Genomic DNA, 21658 nt, shown 5'->3' with positions numbered 1-21658 from the left:
AATAAGATAGTTTATGTAAAACCCATTGCTGTAATGAGGACATACAAAACATGTGTTTTCTCCCTAAACATGATGAAGGAGCAGAGGTGAATACTTGAGGATTGACTGAGTGAATGAGTGAATCCTTCCAAATCTGTGTCCTCATTCATTGGAGCACCCCCAAGTCTGCATGTGTTCTTGTACCTTTCTTCTTCACGGCTGTTTTTTTCTTTTAATGTTTATTTATTTTTGAGAGACAGAGAGAGAGAGAAAGAGAGAGACAGACCAGGAGTGGGGGGTGGGGTGCAGAGAGAGAGGGAGACACAGAATCCGAAGCAGGCTCCAGGTTCTGAGCTGTCAGCACAGAGCCGGATGCGGGGCTCGAACTCACGAACCGTGAGATCATTACCTGAGCCGAAGTCGGAGGCTTAACCAACTGAGCCACTCAGGTGCCCCTGTTTTTTGTTTTTTCTTCAGCCGCTAATTTATCCTGGGCAGAGTCTGAGAAGGGTTATTCTGCTTCAAACAAGAATCCTGGGTCTTTAAAATGCTGCAGTGCTGGCAGTCCAATATCTGGGGACCTTCTTTGCTTCTTCAGCGACATATCTTTTTCTGCTGGATAGATTTGTCCAGTTTTAAGACCTCTCTAGCCGTGGTGTCCTCCTCCCACCAGCAGAGCCCCCCAGGCAATAGGCTGGATGGGGTGTGACCAGGGCTACAAGGCTCAGAGGCCCAGGCCAGGGTGCTGCTGGCCCTATGGTCCTGGCAACTATATGGATTTGTTTTGAAGGAAATACTAATCAATGTTTTATTATCAAAAGGTGAAAACACAATCAAACCGTTAATTTAAAATGTTTAAGGTGTTTTATTTAAAGTTGGTTCTTTAAGTGACATGGAAATTAAAGCTAATATATCAGGAGAAAGTTGGGAAAGGCTTATATGGCTGGAGATATATTCTGAGATCTTAGCTTATTTTAACACGTTTTTCCTTCTTTGATTTTCCCATAACCAACCCCACCAACTGCCTACTGTAATTCAAGAAAATAGCAGACTGTGTGATTTCTTGCCCCAGGAGAACTTTGTCACAATTACTTTGGTGGCCCTCAAAGACCCATTTCTCCCATATTCTTGCCTGTGGTATCATCCCTTCCCTTTAATCTAGGTTGGCCCTATGACTTGCTTTAACCAATGGAGTATGGCAGAAGTAACGCTGTTCCAGCCCTAAACCTTCAATTTTGCAAGCTTCCACTTTTGTGCTCTAGGGGGAGTCAGCCACTAGTCTGACTACACTGAGACCACCTCTATGAAAATCCTAATTTAGCCATGAGGAAGAGTTGAGAAAGAGATCTGAGGGTCCTGGCCAACACGCCCAGCAGAGCTCCCAGCAAACAACCAGCACCAACTTGCCAGCTATATGAGTAAGGCATCTTAGATGTGATTCCTCAAAGAACTGCCCAAGCTGATACCATCAGGGGCAGAGAAATCTGGTTCCACCAAGCCTTGCCAAAATTGCCGAATCATGAGAAAATGAAAAATATTGTTGTTTGGGGGCATCTGGGTGGCTCAGTCGGTTAAGCGTCCGACTCTCAGTTTTGGCTCAGGTCACAATCTCATACATAGTTCATGAGTTTGAGCCCTGCGTTAGCAGTGTGGAGCCCTCTTGGGATTCTCTTTCTCCCTCTCTCTCTGTCCCTCCCCCACTTGCTCACACACTCTCTCTCTCAAAATAAATAAATAAACTTAAAAAAAGAAACAAAGAAAAAGATTATTATTTTAAGCCACTAGGTTTTAAGGTAATTGGTTATACAGCAATAGATAACTGAAACAAGGTGCAGAGTAGAAAAGATACTTCCCTCCTGGGAACTTTTTTTCTAAAGACCTAAGCTCTTAGAGGAATGCAAAGGGCTTTGGAGAGGGGATGAAAATGAGTGAAGGACTTCTAGGGATTGATAGAGTACCTTGAAGAAAGATGAAGAGAGATGGATTAAAATTAAAATTAAAGGGGCACCTGGGTGGCTCAGTGGGTTAAGCATCTGAGTCTTGATTTTGGTTCAGGTTATGATTTCACGGTTCGTGGGATTGAGCCCTGTGTTGGGCTCTGTGCTGACAATGCAGAGCCTGCTTGGAATGCTCTCTCTCTCTCCCTCTCTCCCTCTCAAAATAAATAAACATTTGAAAAGAGTTTGTTTATTTATTTACGTATTTATTATTTTTGAGAAAGAGAGCACAAGCAGGGGAGAGGCAAAGAGATAAAGAGGGAAACAAAGAACGTGAAGCAGGCTCCAGGCTCTGAGCTGTCAGCGCAGAGTCCAACATGGGGCTTGAACCCACAAACTGTGAGATCATGACCTGAGCCACCCAGGTGCCCCCATAAGTAAACATTTTTAAAAATTAAAATTAAAGAAAGATTCCCTCTGGGCTGGTAAGAAGAGCGGGTACTCCCAACTCTCCTAGCTAGCTATATAGCACACCTGAGCAGATGAGATCAAAGCCTTGCAAGAGGTTCCCATGTTCGAGGTAGCGCAAAAGCAACAGGAAGCCATCAGATCTAAAGAGGCCATGTTGACAACGATGAGCTTCTCTCCCCACTACTCAGAACTTGGAACTTTTGCTGTTGTTGTTGTTGTTTTACCTTTTTTATTTTTGAGAGACAGAGAGAGACAGAGCACAAGTGAGGGAGGGCCAGAGAGAGAAGGAGACACAGAATCTGAAGCAGGCTCCAGGATCTGAGCCGGCAACACAAAGCCCGACACCGGGCTCGAACTCAAGAACTGTGAGATCATGACCTGAGCCAAAGTCGGACGCTTAACCGACGGAGCCACCCAGGCGCCCCAGAACTTGGAATTTGTTAAAACTAGAAACAAAGGAACCTCCAGATGTTTTCTACCAACCTGGTAGATTGGGGCTCAGAGTCATAAACAATTTTAGCTGTCAAAGTCTGAACTCAGTCTGAGTCACCGAAATTGTCCTTACCTTTCTTTACCTTAAGAAGTGTACTTAAAAAACATTGGGGGGGCACCTGGGTGGCTCAGTAGGTTAAGCGTCCAACTTCGGCTCAGGTCATGATCTCACAGTTTGTGAGTTCGAGCCCTGCATCGGGCTCTGTGCTGGCAGCTCAGAGCCTGGAGCCTGCTTCAGATTCTGTGTCTCCACGTCTCTCTGCCCCTCCCATGCTCATGCTATGTCTTTGTCTCTCAATAATAAATGTTAAAAAATTTTTTTTAAAGTTTTGTTTTTTCAGGGCTGCCTGGGTGGCTCAGTTGGCTAAGCCTCTGACTCTTGATTTCAGCTCAGGTCATGGTCACACAGTTGATGAGTTTGAGCCTCACATGGGGCTCCATGAGGTCAGGGTGGGACTCGCTCTCTGTCCCTCCCTCTCTGCTTGGGATTCTCTCTCTCCGCCCCTCCCTCTCTTTTCCCCTCCCACTCTCACACGGTTCACACAGTCCCTCTCAAATAAACTTACAAGAAAATTTTGTTGGGAAGATAGGAGTATTCAAAATCTCCCTTTCCTTGCTCTTTATATTCTAGGTATTTTTATTTGAGGAGAATTTAACTTCATCAGCAAATCCTAACAAGATTGTAATTTCTCCCCCTTCTTTCTGCCAACTGTCTTAGACCTGTAATATTTTATCAAACTGGTCTCATCACAGTACACAGACAATAGCACTAACCCAGAATCAGCAGGAATTTCTGTAAGCTTCCTTGTATTGTGGGATAGGACCACTCAGGAGTTGGGCTATATGACTAGCTTTGACAAATGACATCAGCAAATGCAATGCAAGCAGAGCTTTCACAGGCATTTGCACATTAGAGTTTTTCCTTTTGAAATTCTGTGACAGCCAAGTAAGAAAACCAAGCTCATTAGAGATGCCTAGTAGAGGTAAACTGAGCTTCAGTTCCCAATAGTCTCAGCTGCCAGTCAAGTGAATGAGACCATCGTGGACTTTAGCCCCAGTCAGGCTGCTAGGTGACTTCTGTTGTAGATGTGATCTCAAGTGAGACCAGCAGAACTGCCCAGTGAAGTTGAGTCCACATTTCAGAATCATGAGTAAATACATGGCTCCTGGTTGAAACCACTAAGTTTTTAAAATTTTTTTAAATTATTTTTTATTTTTTTAAAGCTTATTTATTTTGAGAGAGACAGAGACAGAGACAGGGCAAGTAAGGAAGGGGCAGAGAGAGAAGAAGAGAGAGAGAATCCCAAGCAGGCTCTACGCTGCCCGCACAGAGCCCAATGCAGGGTTTGAACCCACAAAACCGTGAGACCATGACCTGAGCCAGAACCAAGAGTTGGACACTTAACTGACTGAGCCACCCAGGTGCCCCCTACTAAGATTTTTAAATGTAAAACTGTTTACTGACCACTGTTTACCAATATTTACAATAAAGTAAGCAATACACAGTTGAATGACATTCTGATTACTATAGAGTTACTGTGTTTCCTGACTTCTGCTGGACCAGTAACACAAATACTGAAAAGACTGAACCTACGTGTAAGGAATAGGTCGGGTAAAGGAAAAATATGCAAATCAATAGTTTAAACTACAAAAGTTTGTTTGCTCATTTATGCAGTAGGTCCAAAACAGCAACATTTCTCATCACCTGATTGGTTTCATGAACACTTTCCATGAATTACGATCTTTCAATCAATATAACACAAGGATTTCAACCTTTTGTAAAGGAATGGTTCTCTAAGAAGAACTTTGAATGCCCATTTAACTAAGCCTTGTTTGGCTTATTAAAAAACACCATTATTTGTTTAGTTTTCTCCCCTGAGTGGTTAGGTTATTGGTAGTGATAAAATTTTTTCCTTTCAGGGAGTTTTGCAAATAAACTGTTACCTTTATATAACTATAGATAAAGTAGGAATTGTGATGTCTACTTTAAATTGTTTAATTAATTATAGAATCATCTATTTGGTTGAGAGTTTCTGGCTTCAGAAAACTTTCAATTTAGCCTGAAGTAATCTATTTCTTGGGTTGCTCAGAATGATGGCATCCCAGAAACAACATGAACTTACTCATGGTTGTAAAATGCTATTTTTGTTTTGGTGAATGCAAAAAAAAAACCAAACCAAAACAAAACAAACCCAAAAAACAAAAACAAAAACAAAACCCCATTAACAACCATTTACACTTGTATTTATGTATACACACAAAAACACTTAAACAAAATACCCAGAATGGTCCTTAGCCACTATAGGTTAAACCTAAGTTCTGATTCAGTGATGACTATGGGCATTTTTTTAACATTTAGAAAAACTGTTCTCTAATGCAGATAGAATAATATACAACAGTATCATGTGTTCTTTTCTGATAAATGAAGCAACTATAGCTTCATTTTTATTTGTCCAAAGTAACCAGTGCTATTGATGCAAAAACCAAAAACAACCCAATAATTCTCTCAATACTACTCAAAATGAACAGATTAAGTTTGATTTTCTTTAGAATGAAAATGGCTCAGCTGGTTAAACAATCAACTCTTGGTTTCGGCTCATGTCATGATCTCATGGTTCATGGATTCAAGCACCACCATGTTTGGCTCTGTGCTAATGGTGCAGAGCCTACTTGGGAATCTCTCTCCCTCTCTCTCTGCCCCACCCTGCTCTCTCTCTCAAAAAAAAAATACTCATAAAAAAGACATATATATATATATATATATATATATATATATATATATATATGAACAATTATTGAGCATCTTCTGGACAAGAATGCAGAGTTTGTCTCTTTTTTTAAAGAGCAATTACAATTTAAGGGCACTTCATGTTTGCCTCTTTTGCCAACACTATGTCTGTCTCATCTGCATCTCTCCATTTCATGAGAAAGATTAATTCTTTGTTGTTGTCTATGACACTAAGTATTTGTTTAGGACCAAGACCATTGGCAAAACATCTTGGTTAGTCAGCAACATCTCTTTCTTTCTTTGATTTGGTATCATCAGATTCACTGTCAGATAAAGATTTTCTTTGTCCTTTTTCTTTAATGGCTTTTTGAGAATTAAAAAAAGCTTGATTAACTATGGATGATCTAAATTTTCTTCAGGTTTTCAAGTATTGTCAGAATCTGTAAATCTCTTCCACTTAAAGAACTACTCCACCCTCCCATTCTCTACACATCGGTACTGTACTTTTTCCACCACCAAATCTTTAGGCTCTTCAACTCTTTTACTTCTTCCTTTTTAAATTTTATTTTATTTTAATTTTTTATTTTAGAGAGAGAGAGAGAGCACAGAAGGGGGGCAGAAGGGCAGAGAGAGAGAGAGAGAACTTAAGCAGGCCCATTCTCAGTGCGGAGCCTGATGCAGGGCTCCCTCCCACATTCCTCGATCCTGGGATCATGACTAGAGCCAAATTCAAGAGTTGAATGCTTAACCAACTGAGCCAGCCAGGTGCCCCTCTTTTACTTCTTCCATTTGTTTCTTTTCCATTTTTAAAAACTTTTTTATTTTGAAAGAGACAAAGACAGGGCTAGCGGAGTAGAGGCAGAGAGAATTTCAAATGGACTCTGCCCAGTCAGCACAGAGCCTAATGCAGGGCTGAAACTCAGGAAGGTGAGATCATGACCTGAGCCAAAAACCAAGAGTTGGAGGCTTAACCGACTGAGCTACCCAGGCGTCCCTCTTTCCCATTTTTTGCAATGTAGTGTTACTGGAGGCCATTTTTAGTTGTGGGCTTGAAGAGTTATACTATTCACTGCCTTCCAGCAGCTCCAGTCTGGGTCTATGGCATTTCAGATTATGGGGGCCATGTCCCGGAGGGTGGGCCCTGGAGAGCTGTGCAAGAAGCTACTTAGTTTTTGGGGTAGATTGTTGTACAGCAATAGATAAATGGTAAAGGAACACTTGTTTACAGTCGATATGGTATGATGGCTAATGAAAATAAAAATTGAGTCAGTTGAAGAGAACTAGTTGTGATACTGGGTCATTACAAACTTTTTTCAAATTGAATAAAGAACAAACTCATCTTTTTTTGTTGAAAAAGCTATTTGGAGAGTTTCTCTGGAGAACAAGTTATGGAAATGGTTCTGAGGCTATTCAGGTTACCATACTGGCATATGAGACTGATTCACACTTGACCTCTGAAGAAGATACTATCAATACTTCCATCAATAGTTGCCCATAATATTATAGTACACTTCTCTGGCAGTTTTGTATTTCTCCTCTTGGCAATTATCTTGAAATCTCTTCTACAGACGTGAAAAGAGTTTCTGCTCGTATCCACATATCTATACTGTACAGAGAAATGGGACTCCCCTGATGATGAACCAGCCCTAATCTCAATTTGATGAAAGAGTAAGCTAAGAATTTTATTAAATTTGTATTTTTCTCAAGATATTTATACCAAAGACTATTACATTATAGAAGGAAATAGTTCACATGAATTTGTGAAATAAAACATGACATCAAAGAAATCCCATAGGAGTTAGAGGTTACTTTGGTCTGCCTTCTCCTACTTCTCCCTTCAAGAACATTAATGGCATTTGGCCACAACTTGCCTCTTGCCAACTGTATCTCCCACTATCTACTGCTCTATTCTCTCCACTTCCAGTCCTAATTATGTTCCCCAAACATACATGCCTTCACACTCTTGTTCGTACTATGTTCTACCTTTAATATCGTAAGTCTAGCTACTCCCCTCCCCCAAGATTCTGGAACAAGCAAATCTAAGCTTATAACATACACTAATGATAATAATCCATCTATATAATTAACCATGAAGATCTTTCCAAACCTAGTAAAACGGAAAATATACTAAATAATTACCCACAATTTTTGGAGAATTGAAAAATCCCAGTCTGCTACTTTGGGATTTGGGAATTTAAATGTCACTCTCAAGTACAAAATATTCACTAAACATTTTTAAGAATTGGAGAGTAGGGGCGCCTGGGTGGCTCTAAGTCCAACTTGGTCTTGGGTCATGATCTCATCGTTTGTGGGTTGGAGCCTGCAGGCTCTGTGCTGACAGCTCAGAGACTGGAGCCTGCTTCAGATTATGTCTCCTTCTCTCTCTCAAAAATAAATAAATTAAAAAAAAAAAAAGAATTGGAGAATAAATGACTGAGTCCTCCCAACAATGACATTTTTATTTGTTGTTGAGTTAGGGCACTACGGGCGGTAAGCATGTTTAATGAAAGGCAATAAAGACTTTTATGAAAGCAGACTATATGGTAAGCATTTTGCTAAAATTACGTAACTTAATCCTTTGGCATAGGTGTTCTCATTCACAATTTTTGGCAACAAGACCGCTGCGGTGAAGGTCTGGCCAGTTCAGTGGGAAGGTTTAGAATCGCAGACATTTCAGGACCCTCAAAGGCCGCCTGAGGGAAGGCCACAGTGACGTCACAGAATCTCGGTTCGGACATTCTCAGGGACCAGCTTTGTCTCAGTGGCCCACACTGGAGCCCACAAAGAACCACTAGCAAATGGGGTGGAAAAGGTGGCGTAGGTGCCTGGGCGTCTGTTTTCTCCGCGTGGGGACACACGTGCTCGCTACGTAGGAAATCCCACCCAGCGACGCCCGAGGCCCGCCAGCCCGACCTCTTCCAGCCTCCGCATTCAGGCGACCAGGGCGCAGAGGACGCAGCCCTGGCCCGGGCACCACCGCCGCAGCCCCGGGAGCTCGAGGCCAGGAAGAGTCGGTTGGGGTCACGCTAAGGCGGGAATGTACCAGGACATTCTCGGCCAGGAGAAAACAACCACTCGGAAGACCCCTGCAGCAGGTCTCCGCGCTAGCTCTCCTTCTTGGGAAATGGGTCGCCCCCCAGAGCGCAGGCGCCCACAAGGAACCGCGCTTCCCTCCCAACTTCTGGAGGGCGAAAGGGGCGGGTCCAGGGAGGCAGACGCTGAAGCCCCGCCCCGCCCGCGCGGCCTGCCGGATTCGCCCCGCCTGCTGTGCGCCGCGAAAGGCCCTTCTTCCTCCTGCGCCACAGTCCGGGCGGCGGCCCTGGTCGTGGGTTGCACTGCGAAGCTCGCGTGGAAGGCGGCGGGCGCGGGTCCCGGCCATACGGAGAGCGCGCTGCGCGCCCCCTTCTCCCCGGGATCGACGGGCCGCGGAAGTGACGTGTGCAGGAGCAGGAGCTCGTTTGAATCGGTTCCCGGGTGATCCTCGCGCCCGGCGCTGCTCGGCCGCCGCCTCCGCCACTGAGGGAGGAGCTGCAGCGCGCCGGGCTAGAGGCCTCGCGCCGCCCCGGGGGCTGGAGCTAAAGGCGCCGAGCGGAGCCTGCACCTCGGCCCCGAGCCGGCCGCGGTAGAGGCCGGCGCTGCCGTTTTTTCTCCTTTCCCCCAATATGGCAGCGGCGGGCGGCGGCGGGCCCTCGGTGGGAACTGGAGAGGACGGCGGAGGCGACGGCTGCAGGACGGTGTACTTGTTTGACCGGCGGGAAAAGGAGTCCGAGCTCGGGGACCGGGTGCTGCAGGTCGAGGAGCGCTCGGACTACGCAAGGTTCCGCGCCTCTGTGTGTCAGGTACGCCAAGGGTCCGAGGAGGGATGCGCGGGTAGAGTTTGGGTTGGGAAGGTGACGAGACACTCAACTTGCTCACCAAGGGCAATAAACCTGTCACCTGGCCCTAGTTCTGCGGCCTTGGCTTCTCTCTGCCGGGTGCCCGCCATGCCCGTGGCCGGGCGGCTGGAAGCCTTGGGCTGGTCCCAGCCTCGGCCTGGGAGTGTAGAGCCAGCAACTCCGTGGGCCTCCCCCTGCCCTTTTACGGGGTTGGGGTCGGGGTGGCCCTCGCTGCCCGGGATTTCTTAACCTCGCGTTTAATTGGCCCGTGGCGACCTTAGTACTCTAAACCCTTAGTACTCTAAACCCATCTTCCAGGAGGGAAAAGTCACTGTGTCTCTTTCGTGAGGAACTTTTTGTTTTAAAATAGAGAACAGAGTTGTAACCCGATGGCTCTGTTATGACTTGCGATGGTTGGGAGTTCTGAAATTCCTGGAGTCGGTTTACCTCAGGTTCATTAAATGATCCAATAGTTTCCCCGGTCGTCCTGTCAAGGAGGTTTGTGGGCCCGCCCTGGCAAGGTCCTTCTTTCCCTGGTGGAAGCACTTGTCCGAGTTAGCTTCGCAGGTGGAGCTGCCCTTCTGGTTTTCTGAACCGTAGCCCTTGAGAGTTTTAGAACTAACTCGAAAGGTGTCTGTGGGTAGCTGTGAAACATCAAAGAAGGGTGTGTGTGTGTGTATATATATAGTGTGTGTATATATAGTGTATATATATGTGTGTGTGTGTGATGTGTATATGTGTGACTATATATATTTGTATATGTATCTCGACTGTGTTAGTTTGCTTTAAAAACTACTGATTGTGTAGGAAAAGCTACTTTAAACTGTCAAGTGTCTTCTAGATATGTGGCGGTGGTGGTGCCTGAGCTTTAAAGAGAGATATAGCCCTGTGCTGCTTTAACCACATGAAGTTCTTTTTAAACTACAAAGCTACTTAGCTTCCAAGGAAAGAGAACTTTGTGTTGAAGCATTGTTTTAATTTGGTGAGGCTGGTGATTTAGTACTGTTCTAGACACACAACTCTGTGTAGTTGCTGAAATAATTGAAATCAATATCTGTAGAATAAGAGCGACTTAAGAGCAAGGACTTTGGTTTGTTCACGGCTGTATTCCCAGTGTCCAGAACTGTGCCTGGCACATGGCAAATGCCAAAATTATAAACAGTGCATTCATTCCGTGCCTGGAAGTAGCAGATTCCCATGTATTTGAAAACCGAATGAATGCTCATCTTTTTTTGATGAATGTTTCCAAAACCATTCCACAAAAAGGGAACTCTTTATGTTCATTATTTTTATTAAAAATATCGGCACATTAAAGAAAATATGGAACAGAGGGGGGAGGAAAGGAAACCTTTACTATAACATTTATAAATACTGGTAGCACTTGGAGTTATTTTTTTGTATCCTTATCCGATTTAAAAAAAATTTTTTTTTTTAACATTTATTTATTGAGAGAGAGCACGAGCGTGGGAGGGGCGGAGAGAGGGGGAGACACAGAATCCCAAGCAGGCTCCAGGCTCTGAGCTGTCAGCACAGATCCCGAGGCAGTGCTCAAACTCAAACCTAGAGATCATGACCCGGGCAGAAGTTGGATGCTTAACCGACTGAGCCACCCAGATAACCCTACCCCGATTTTTTTTTTTTTTTATTGTTGTGACGCACGTTTGCATTCTATTTTTTCAGTTAATATTGTCAGCATTTTTCTATTTTAATGCAAGTCTTCATAATCAAAGTTTGAAATAGTTTGTTTCGTACCACTGTTTACATAACCAAATCCCTTCTTTTTGTCAACATTTACGTTACTTTCAATTTTAAGTAATTCCATGATAAGCATCTTTGAATACATCGTGTTTTATGTCTTTTTCTTTTGTTTAGAAACTTGAAAGTGAATTTTCTGTATCAAAGGTCAGGAATATTTTTAAAGCACTTGATAGGTATTTTCAGATTTGTTTTCAATAACATTGTACTAATTCACTCCCTCTTTAGAAATAAATTCTCCCTTGTGAAAAGTGTCAGTAACTGTTATTTAGGGGAAGTATTATTACAGAAGTGATAACTCACTTTTAGAGATGGTGACTCACTTAAGTAGAACAGTACAGTCTTGAATTAGGATTCAAACCCAGAACCCATATTTTTTCTGTTATACCACTTTGCCTCAAATTAAGTTGTTATAGGGAATAGATATATTTATTCCATTCCTTCAGTATCTTAATTTGAAAACCAAACAAAATCTTTCTTTTGACTAATTCTTTCCTCCTCCTTCCCACTTTTTTCTGCTGGAAGAGACAAAGGTGAAATTTCATCAGAGGGAGAGGGAAGAACTAGTTAAGGAAAAAGAATGGAAGGCTAACTTTTTTTGCAGAATTTATTTATTTTTTTTTAATTTTTAATGTTTATTTTGGGGGGGGGAGGGGCAGAGAGGGAGGAAGATACAGAATCTGAACCGGTCTCCAGGCTCTGAGCTGTCAGCACACAACCCAATGCGGGGCTCAAACTTGGGGACTGCGAGATCATGACCTGAGCCAAAGTTGGATACTTGACCACCAGAGCCACCCAGGCACTCCTCAAATTTTTTTCTTCTTTTTTTTTTTTCTTAGAAATTTCTCACTCACGTGCAGTGTGGGTGTTACTGGTCTGTGGGTGATTCAGGGACAAAACCTGCACGTTAGGTATAATGTCAAAGGACAAATTAAAGGCTAGTTTGCAGAGTTTCAGAACAATGTGTCGAAGTATGTAGTTTCTGACTTAATCTATGGATGAAATTTAAAGTATTTGAAGACTTTATGGACTCAATTTAGATAGCCGTTAAGAAATATTTAAAATTGGCTTTTGAGGAAGGTTGGACAACACGTAGCTTGAAGGTGACCTAAAGAGATGGAAGGCAGGTAATTTTTATTACCCATTAAAGGCAGATCTGTCTGCTTTACCAATTAACCCAGAAAACGATGGGATCAAAGTATTCTTTTAAAAATGAAAAAACCTAGGGGCGCCTGGATGGTTCAGTCGGTTGAATGACCCACTTTGGCTCAGGTCATGACTTCAAGGTTTGTGAGTTTGAGCCCCGTGTCAGACTCTGTGCTGACAGCTCAGAGCCTGGAGCCTGCTTCTGATTCTGTGTCTCCCTCTCTCTCTGCCCCTCCCCCACTCATTCTCTCTCTCTCTCTCTCTCTCTCTCTCTCTCTCTCTCTCTCTCTCTCTCTGTCTCTGTCTCTGTCTCTGTCTCAAATAAATAAACATTTAAAAAAAACCTAATCAAGTCTCTTGCCCAAATAGAATGTTATTCTGCTTTCGTATAGGGAAAGGCAGAGTAAGTGTATCTGTATTCAAGGCCAGGTTAATACAAAACATGCAAGACTTTAGTTTATGTCTTGATAAGATAGGATTTAGACTAAAAATATGGAGAGAGAAGGATATGCCGTCTTGAATAAAAGCATAATGAATTATGTAAAAATGTAATTTATATTTGCCAAATATCAAAGATTTAAAAATATTGAGAAAAATTATGATTTCAAGAAATAATTCTCATATACAGAATTATAGGTAAGGAAGACAAAAGAAAGCTTAGTATCTTAGTTGAATAACAGATTAATGGAGAGAGTGTATGGAATTATTAGATATAATTCAGATGCATGTAAATCTTAAAAATTCAACTTGGCACATAGTTTTTCAGTAACTGTAAGAACAGACTTTATTCTGCAGGGTATGTAAGCACATGATCTAGCAATTGGGCACTGTAGAACTAAAGTAGTACTGAACTAAAAAGTAAAGACTCATTACACAAAACTAATAAAGGTCTGTAAAGCCAGTTTTTATTTGTTAAACAAGTACAGTTTTATTCCCCATCAGTTTATGTCCATAGCTTCATTTCTGTAGGGTGGAATTCCATAGGATATGATTATCTTTAATTTTAGTAAAGTATACCAGATTGCCTTTTTTTTTTTTTTTTTACAGTTTAAGTAACCTCTGTATCTAACATAGGACTTGAACTCATGACCCCAAGAGCATCAGTCACATGCTCTTCGGACAGGGCCAGCCAGGCACCCCCAGATTGCTTTTCAATATAGTTGTATTGATTATCAGTCTTTTTTTTTTTAATAAATATTTATTTTTGAGAGAGCATGAGTGGGGGAGGGGCAGAAAGAGAAGTGGACAGAGGATCCAAAGTGGGCTCTGTGTTGACAGCAGTGAGCCCAGTGTGGGGCTTGAATCCACAGACCCTGAGATCATGACCTCACCCATCGGGTGCCCAACCGATTGAGCCATTCAGGTGACCCTAATTATCATTTTATTAATAGTGTATAGGCCCAGTTTCCCTGTGTGGAGGCCTGTACTTTATATTATCAGGACTTAAAATTTTTGCCGACCTCATGGGAATAAGTTGTTTTAATTTCTCTACTAGTGAGGATGAGTGTATCTTCATATTTTCTAATTTTTTCCTTTATGGCTTGCACTTTTTGTATATTTTCAGAAATCCCTTTCTCTGTCTTCTCAAAATCATTCCTGTGTTCTCCTCTAAAATTTGGGTTAACATACAGCATCTTTAATTCTCTTGAAATTTCTTTTTGTGTATGTTAAGATGGGGATCTTATTTTACCTATTTTTATGCAGTTATCTAGTTTCAGTATCATTCATTGAAATTATTCTTTCCGTACCAATTTATAATGTCACCTCCTATTTCCATGTATATATGTGTGGGTCTGTATCACGATCCACTGTTCTCTTCCACTGGTCTGTTATAGTATATTTTATGTTACACATTTCTCTTACGAAAAGCTTCAAACATAAAGAGATAATAGTATAATGAGCCCACATTAACTCATCATCCAGATTCAACAGTTACCAAGTATTTTACCACACAAGTATCATTTTTGTCTTTTGTGGCATATTCCAGTTCTTGGTTCACTTTACTCCTAGCTTTTCACATGGATTTCTGTGATCACACCATCAAAATTAACATCTTAAAATATTGTCTGATAGCTTTGTTTATATACAGGTATCTCTGATTATTTCAAAATGTCTTTTTATAATTGGTTTTTTAAAATCAAGATTCCATCAGGGTCCTCATGTTGAATTTGTTTTTTTATATTATGAATTTAGAGCATTTCAGCGCAACTGTCTTTCCCCAATCTCTCAGTTTTTCTTGACCTTTGCCTGTTGAAGAAATCAAGCAGGTTTTTCTTGAATAGTGCACATTATGGATTTGTGCTCCTTCATGGTGTAATTTAACTTGTTCTATCTCCGTATGTCCTGTAAACAAGTTATTTTTAAAGGTTTATAAGCAAAATTTAGGTTCAACTTCTTTGAGGTATGGAGGCAAAGAATACCTCATAGGTAGGTGGTGCTGGTACTTTGTGTTACATTGTATCAAGAGGCATGTAATAAACGAATATTTCTCCCACTCTTAGCAGTGCTAAGATCATATTAGCATTCAGGTGGGATTCAGGTGGTTTCACCTGGATCCCTCCATAACAAAATTTGATCTGATAGTTCATCCATTAATGGTGATATTTTGATTGCCATTCCTCCTGTATTTATTAGCTGGAATTCTCTAAATAACAACTTTGCCTCATCAATTAGAGCTCTTTGGTTACCTCTAAATACAGTTGGTACCAAAAAGGCAGGATAAATGCTGTGTTTTTTCCCTTAATTTCTTTTTAAGTTTAATTATTTTGAGAGAGAGTGCATGAGAGCACACAAGCGGGGAAGGGCAGAGAGAGGAAACAGAATCCCAAGCAGGCTCCATGCCATCAACACAGAGCCCTACAAGGGCCTGGAACTCAGGAGCTATGAGATCATGACCTGAGCTGAGATCTAGAGCACTCAACCAACTGTGCTACCCAGGCGCCCCTTTATTTTTTCCCTTTAGTCAGTGTTTAGAATAAGGAGTTGGTGCTTTAACAAATTTCAGTGGGAACCAATAAGGGTTTAGTATCGCTATTGAAGATTTGAGTGAGTATCATCAGTCTAGTTGTCTGTCCCACCCCGGTGGCAAAGTTGGTCTAAGATTAGTCCATCATTACTCAAAGCAGAAGTCAGTCTTTTCACTTAACTATACGTTGTTGTATTGTTTAATTTTAGAAAGAGCATATGTCTTTTAATTGTAAAGATATGTAAAATTTTAATGGAAATGTTAACTCATTTTTCTTATTGTCATTTTTTGATCAGTTGTAAAATGTCTATTTTTTATATGTTCATTGGTCATTCATTTGTATTTTTTCCTTTTGATCATGATTTTTTGTTCTTTTCTCTTTGTTGATCTTCATCTTGTTTCAGGAAGGCTTTTGGTTTCCTAAGGATGCTCTTTGTCTCCTGTTGGAATTCCCTCTCAGAATTTATAATTTGCCTTAATTTTTTAAAGTTACTCTTTTAGAAGGGGTTATAATAAAGAGATTCTTTAATACAGAAAATCCTGCATAGCATGGCTGTTGTTACCTCTGTGTTATAAATATTAACTTCTCCTTTTTTCTAGTACTTTTCGTGTGTTTAAGTATTTAATCTGTATGAGCATAAGTGTTAATGCTTTGCTTCAAATGAGTTTACTTATGTGTTGACATGAAATAGCATGCCTTTTGCCTAGGAGGCCCTGCTCATATTAAAACTCTTTTGAAATATTTCGTCTAATCATCATGTTCCTAGGTGGCTTTATATGCCAGTAGAAGAAAAAACAACCTTGTTAAGCAAATAGGTAATTAATAGGTAGAGCTGTCCTTAATTATGCAAAGGAAAAATTTTTAAATATCAAGACTTACATTTCTTAGGCGAATACAGTAATTGTTACAGGGTTATGATATACTATCAATATTTTCATATTCTTATGAACTTGAATGATGTATTTATTTCCTTTGTGTAATAATTGATTTTATTCCTATTATTTTGGATAGACACTTGGCATTTCACCTGAAGAGAAATTTGTTATTACAACAACAAGTAGGAAAGAAATTACCTGTGATAATTTTGGTAAGCAGTGTTTAATTGATGCTTTTATATTTAGTATATTCTAGTATATTATAGGGCAGTAACTATTTTATTACACAGATAAACATCTAAAATTATTGATAATTTTGGTTACTTTCATGGAGTGGAGGGGGAAACTGATTATATGTGCACAGTTTGTGTAGAGGTCATATTTTTCAAACAAGATTATAGAAAAATAGTTGTCATTTACGGCTGCAGAAGATGAGATGTTGTGTGATACTTGGCCACATTTCTTTTACATGGGCCCTCAAGAAGTTAATTCTCACCAACTTAGATTCTTCCACTATCTTTTTTTTTTTAAATTTTTTTAATGTTTGTTTATTTTTGAGAGAGAGACAGAGTGTGAGTGGGGAAGGGGCAAAGAGAGGGAGACACAGAATCCAAAGCAGGCTCCAGGCTCTGTACTGTCAGCACAGAGCCAGATGCGGGGCTCGAACTCATGAACCGTGAGATCATGACCTGAGCTGAAGTTGGACGCTTAACTGACTGAGCCACCCAGGTGTCCCCCACTATCTTTTTTTTTTTTTATCCAATTAGATTCCAGGACCTGCCAGTTTTCGAGCTTGATTCCTTTTGAATTTAGTTCTTTGTCTGATTTCCTGTGATAGTTTAACTTATTAAGAATTGAGTGTTTTAGATGAGTGGAAATATTTGGGCCAATTCCACTGTACTATCCTTAATAAAACACAACTGAATTTATAGATAGATCCTTTGTGTGAGGGTTTGCCTGTACCATCTCTAAAGATATCTTATAGATATAATTTGCATATTCAGAATTATAAATTCATTGTGTTTCTGATACTAATGTAGCACTTAAGTTATTACTTCTTAATTACAGATGACACTGTTAAAGATGGAGTCACTTTATACCTGCTACAGTCAGTCAATCAGTTACTACTTACAGCTACAAAAGAACGAATTGACTTCCTACCTCACTATGACACACTGGTTAAAAGTGGCATGTATGAATATTACGCAAGTGAAGGACAAAATCCTTTGCGTAAGTATTACATCTGTACTAATTTTGACAAACTATTACTATACTTTATCCCTTGACCACATGTTGCATTCCTTCACTTTTTAAAAATTCTGTTTCTACTTTACTAGAAGATATGACTGGTCATTGTGAACTTCCTTGCTTCCACCTCTTCATCACAATATGTTTCTTTTTCTATCTAAGTCTTCAGAGTAAAGATACCTCTCTTTTAAAACTAATCTAGTTAGTATTACAATTTCTTCCACTTTAACGAATAAGAAATATTGTACCTACATATCTTTCCATCTCTTGTATACTCTGATTTATGCTTCCTGGCTTCCTGTAGACCTCTCCTAATTGAGAAAATTTTTTTTTATGTTACAAATTTGTATACCTGAACTGCACAAGTAAGTGGTTTTTGGTCTGGTCTGCATTTCTTATTTCTTTCTACCATTACTTCTCACCACTTTTTATCCTACCTTTGGATTGTTTGCTAATGACCTTTATATAAATCAGTTGATTTAGAGAGTCTTTTCTGTCTGGATCCTGCCAGTGTGTTCAGTACTACTTAGATATTCATTATAAACTTATTAAAAATATTTTTCTCATTGTATGCATTATAGTTTGTAGGAAATTAGAATACATAGATAAGTAAAAAGAACATAGAGAACATCATATCTCTACCACACAGATATAACTACCACTTACACTTTGGTGTTTATCATTTCAGACCCTTTCATAACTTTTTTAGTGGTTTTATATGGTGCATACTTCTTTAATCTACTTTTTTGTTTAAAATAAAATGAACATGTTTAATATATATGTCAGTGTATATTTGTTTTTAGTGTTTATACATTATTTACATAAATTTCTTTGAACAGTGTTCTACTGTTAGACATTTAGGTTGTTTTTAGTCTTTTTTATGTTACACATGACTGAATATTCTTTTGTCTAAATCTTTGTACACATCCTCACCTGAAGTACTGGTATTACTCCTGTCAGCTGCAGTGGCAGGCTCTGTGCCAAATGCTTTATGAACATTATCTCATTTAATCCTTAATCCCATGTAGTAGCTAATGTTAGGTAATGACCCTACTTTGCAGAAGAAACTGAGGCTAAGAGATTTTAGGTAGTTTGACAAAGGCCACCCTATTAGTAAGTGTTGGAGCCAGGATTTGAACCCTAGCAGAGGAAGAACTACCGAACTTGAACTCCTAACCGTTATATTTATTACCTCTGATGTTCATTATATACAAGAAAGCTACCATCTTATTTCTCCCATCTTAAAAACATCATACTTACTTACACCAGCTACTGCCCAGTTTTTGTTCCAGTTTACAGCAAAACTCCTTAAAAGAGTTGACTGTATTTACTGTCAGTAGTGTCGCTCCTCTTCCCATTCTCTCCTTTTCACTCTCTTGTATTTTTTTTTTTTTTAAAGAGAGTGCGAGCCAGGGGAGAGTGGTAGAGAGTATCTTAAACAGGCTCCATGCTCAGTGAGGAGCCCAACAGGGAGTTTGATCCCACAAACCTGGGGCCATGGCCTGAGCTGAAATCAGGAGTTATATGCTCAACTGACTGAGCCACCCAGTTGCCCCTGTACTTAGCTTTGAAAGTCTCCAGTGACTAAATCCAATGATCAGTTTTCAGTTCCCATTTTATTCAAGGCATTGACAGTTTATCACTTCTTCCTCCTTGATAAAATAATCTTCACTTAACTTTTGAGAAACCATACTCTATTTTGTTTCTACCTCACTGTCTTCTCTGTAGTCTTCTCTCTCCATCTTCTTTTTTTCTTCTTTTTCTTTTTTTCTTTAATTGAGATATAATTGACCTCCCTCCTCAACCTTCTTAATCTTGAAGTGCCTCAGGGCTTAGTTCCTTGGTTCCTTATCTTATTTAGTCATCCTATCCAATGTCACTGTTCTAAATACCATCTTTATGGCAGTGACTCCTAAATGGAGGTGATAGAAATGGTAGTTTTTAGTTAAATATTGATAATAATGTCAGACTTCTCTCCTGAATCCCAGTTTTGTCTGTGCAGCTGCCCATATGTTATCTCCACTAGAAAACCTAAGATGGGAGCCCTGATCTGATCAGTGAATCCTAACTACACATAATTTTCCCATCCAAATTGATTATCGCTGTTTTTTTAGTTGCTTAGGCCAAGAATCAAATTGATCTTTCATTCAGTCTGTCAGAAAGTTCTGTTGGCGCTATCCTTAGTGTGTATCTCGAAATGACAGTTTCTGTTTCTTTAAACCTGATCTCGAGGAATCATCACCTAGATTATACAGTGAACTCTTAATTCATTTCTGTCTTTTCATGCCTGTCCACGTAAGGTTTGAGAAGTCAGATTGTGTTACTCTTCTGCTGAAAACACTGATGGTTCCTCATTTCACTGAGAATAAAAGCCGATGTCTTTTTAATCATCTATATGGCCTTTGTAGCTCTGCTTTGTGAGTTCTCTGCCTTTGTCTCAACTCTTCTTTTTGCTTGTTCATTTTACCCCAGTTCCAGCTCTATACTTAGCTTAGGGCCTTCTGCCTGTAATACTCTTTGTCCAGATAGGCCCTGTCTCATTGCCTCACCTCTTTGAAGTTTTGTTTATTACCTTCTTAACAAAAATTAACCTGCTTAAGATTGCAACTGTATTTCCTTTGTGCCTTTACTGTTAGTCTCTTTGCTCTTTCTTTTCTCCATCACGTATACAACTTTCTAACATGATTATGATTATATTACATTTTCCATCTCTCTCATCATTTTCCATCTTTTAAAAAAAATTTTTAATGTTTGTTTATTTTTGAGACAGAGAGGGTGAGCAGGGGAGGGGCAGAGAGACAGGAAGACAGAATCCAAAACAGGCTTCAGGCTCTGAGGTGTCAGCACAGAGCCTAATGTGGAGCTTGAATTCACCAGGAGTGAGATCATGACCTGAGCTGAAGTCATATGCTTAACCAACTGAGCCACTCAGGCGCCCTGATTCTTCCTTCTTTTAATTAGAATGTTAACTCCACAAGATTAGGACTCTTGTCTGTTTTGTTCTATCCCTAGAATAATGGCTGAAAATAGTAAGTGTTTAAATACTTGCATATTGAATGAACTTGTAATTCTTTCTCTGGAGATAGATTTCTAAATATATAATTATAGAGTGAATAGGTAGTTCATTTTCAAGATTTGATATAAATTTAATTGCCTTCCAGATTAGTTGTGCTAGTCATCATTCCTGCTGTCATATGAAAAAGAAAGTCTCCCTGTTTAAGGTCTTGCTTTGATTACTGTGACTTTACATTCCTAGGTCTTTCCCTCCTTTTGTTTCATTGGCCTTTGGTGGTGCTTCTTACTATCCTTGACCATATAGTGGATATTTCTTCAAGTCATGCTGCTCTTTGTTTATACTTTTCTCTTAAGTGATCCAAGCCTTAACTGTACTGTCAGTGAAGCAAAAATCCTTACCTCTGGCTGTTTTTATTCTCTCAAGTATCTGTTATAGCTCCCTATGGGCCACCTCTACTCATTGAGTTTGATGTAGTAGTGGTGGGGCATTGCAGCTAAAACGGAATGATTGTTTTCCTTCCCCTCTAAATTTTTCCTTACTGGTAAATATGACCATTTGTCAAGTCTTCTAGAGCAAAGACTCAAAACCATCTTGAATATTTTTCCTTTGTTCATTCATATTTCTGCAGATACCAAATTCTTCCCTCCAAATTTCTCTTAATTCTTTCTTTTCCTCCCATTTCTTACAATGTTCCTCCTCCATTTTCTAGACATTACCATTGGCCAGATCCTTATATGTAATCTGATTTGTGGTAACTTCTTTGTAGTTTATAAACATAGCCATTCTGTAAGTGTTTAGACTTTGGAATGCTTGCTGGGGTGCTACTCTGTGGATTAATTTATAGTGTTGGGTTATGCTTCAGGGAAAGTAAGAGACATAAATTTGGCATGTTGCCCTTTTTAATTAAGGAAATAAAAGTGGAAAATAGTTTTAGTAGTGACCTTGAAGAAAAGAGAATATTAGGTGATAATAGTGAGCCATTAAGAAGTTGAATATTAGCTTGGTTGTTGTAGGAAATAATTAGCAGTTCTCTGTTAAACAGACATGTTCTGCCATTTGACAAGTTGCTGTTAGTTACAAGATTTCCATATCTAAATTAGTTCTTAATAGACACTTTTATAGTTGCTTTAGATTTGCCCCTTCATCTCTAAATGTGTTTACTTTTGACTT

At 40.0% G+C, this 21658-nt stretch overlaps 1 protein-coding gene and 1 pseudogene across 1 annotated transcript in view; one reads left to right on the top strand and one right to left on the bottom strand.

Moving 5' to 3' along the window:
• Positions 1-5671: 5671 nt before the first annotated feature.
• Positions 5672-7842, bottom strand: LOC101087688 (annotated as a pseudogene).
• A 1280-nt stretch (positions 7843-9122) lies between these two features.
• Positions 9123-21658, top strand: part of SMCHD1 (structural maintenance of chromosomes flexible hinge domain containing 1) — a 154634-nt gene continuing 142098 nt past the window's right edge. Inside the window, exons 1-3 of the mRNA XM_003995046.6 lie at positions 9123-9446; positions 16361-16436; positions 17293-17454. Of these exons, the coding sequence (XP_003995095.3) occupies positions 9270-9446; positions 16361-16436; positions 17293-17454 (415 nt within the window). The 5' untranslated portion in view covers positions 9123-9269. The remainder of the gene's footprint in view (positions 9447-16360; positions 16437-17292; positions 17455-21658) is intronic.

Source organism: Felis catus, chromosome D3 (genome assembly GCF_018350175.1).
Source record: "Felis catus isolate Fca126 chromosome D3, F.catus_Fca126_mat1.0, whole genome shotgun sequence".
In the NCBI taxonomy this organism is placed as follows: domain Eukaryota; kingdom Metazoa; phylum Chordata; class Mammalia; order Carnivora; family Felidae; genus Felis; species Felis catus.
The sequence above is the reverse complement of the archived record's forward strand: the minus strand, read 5'-3'. Positions and strand labels throughout refer to the sequence as shown.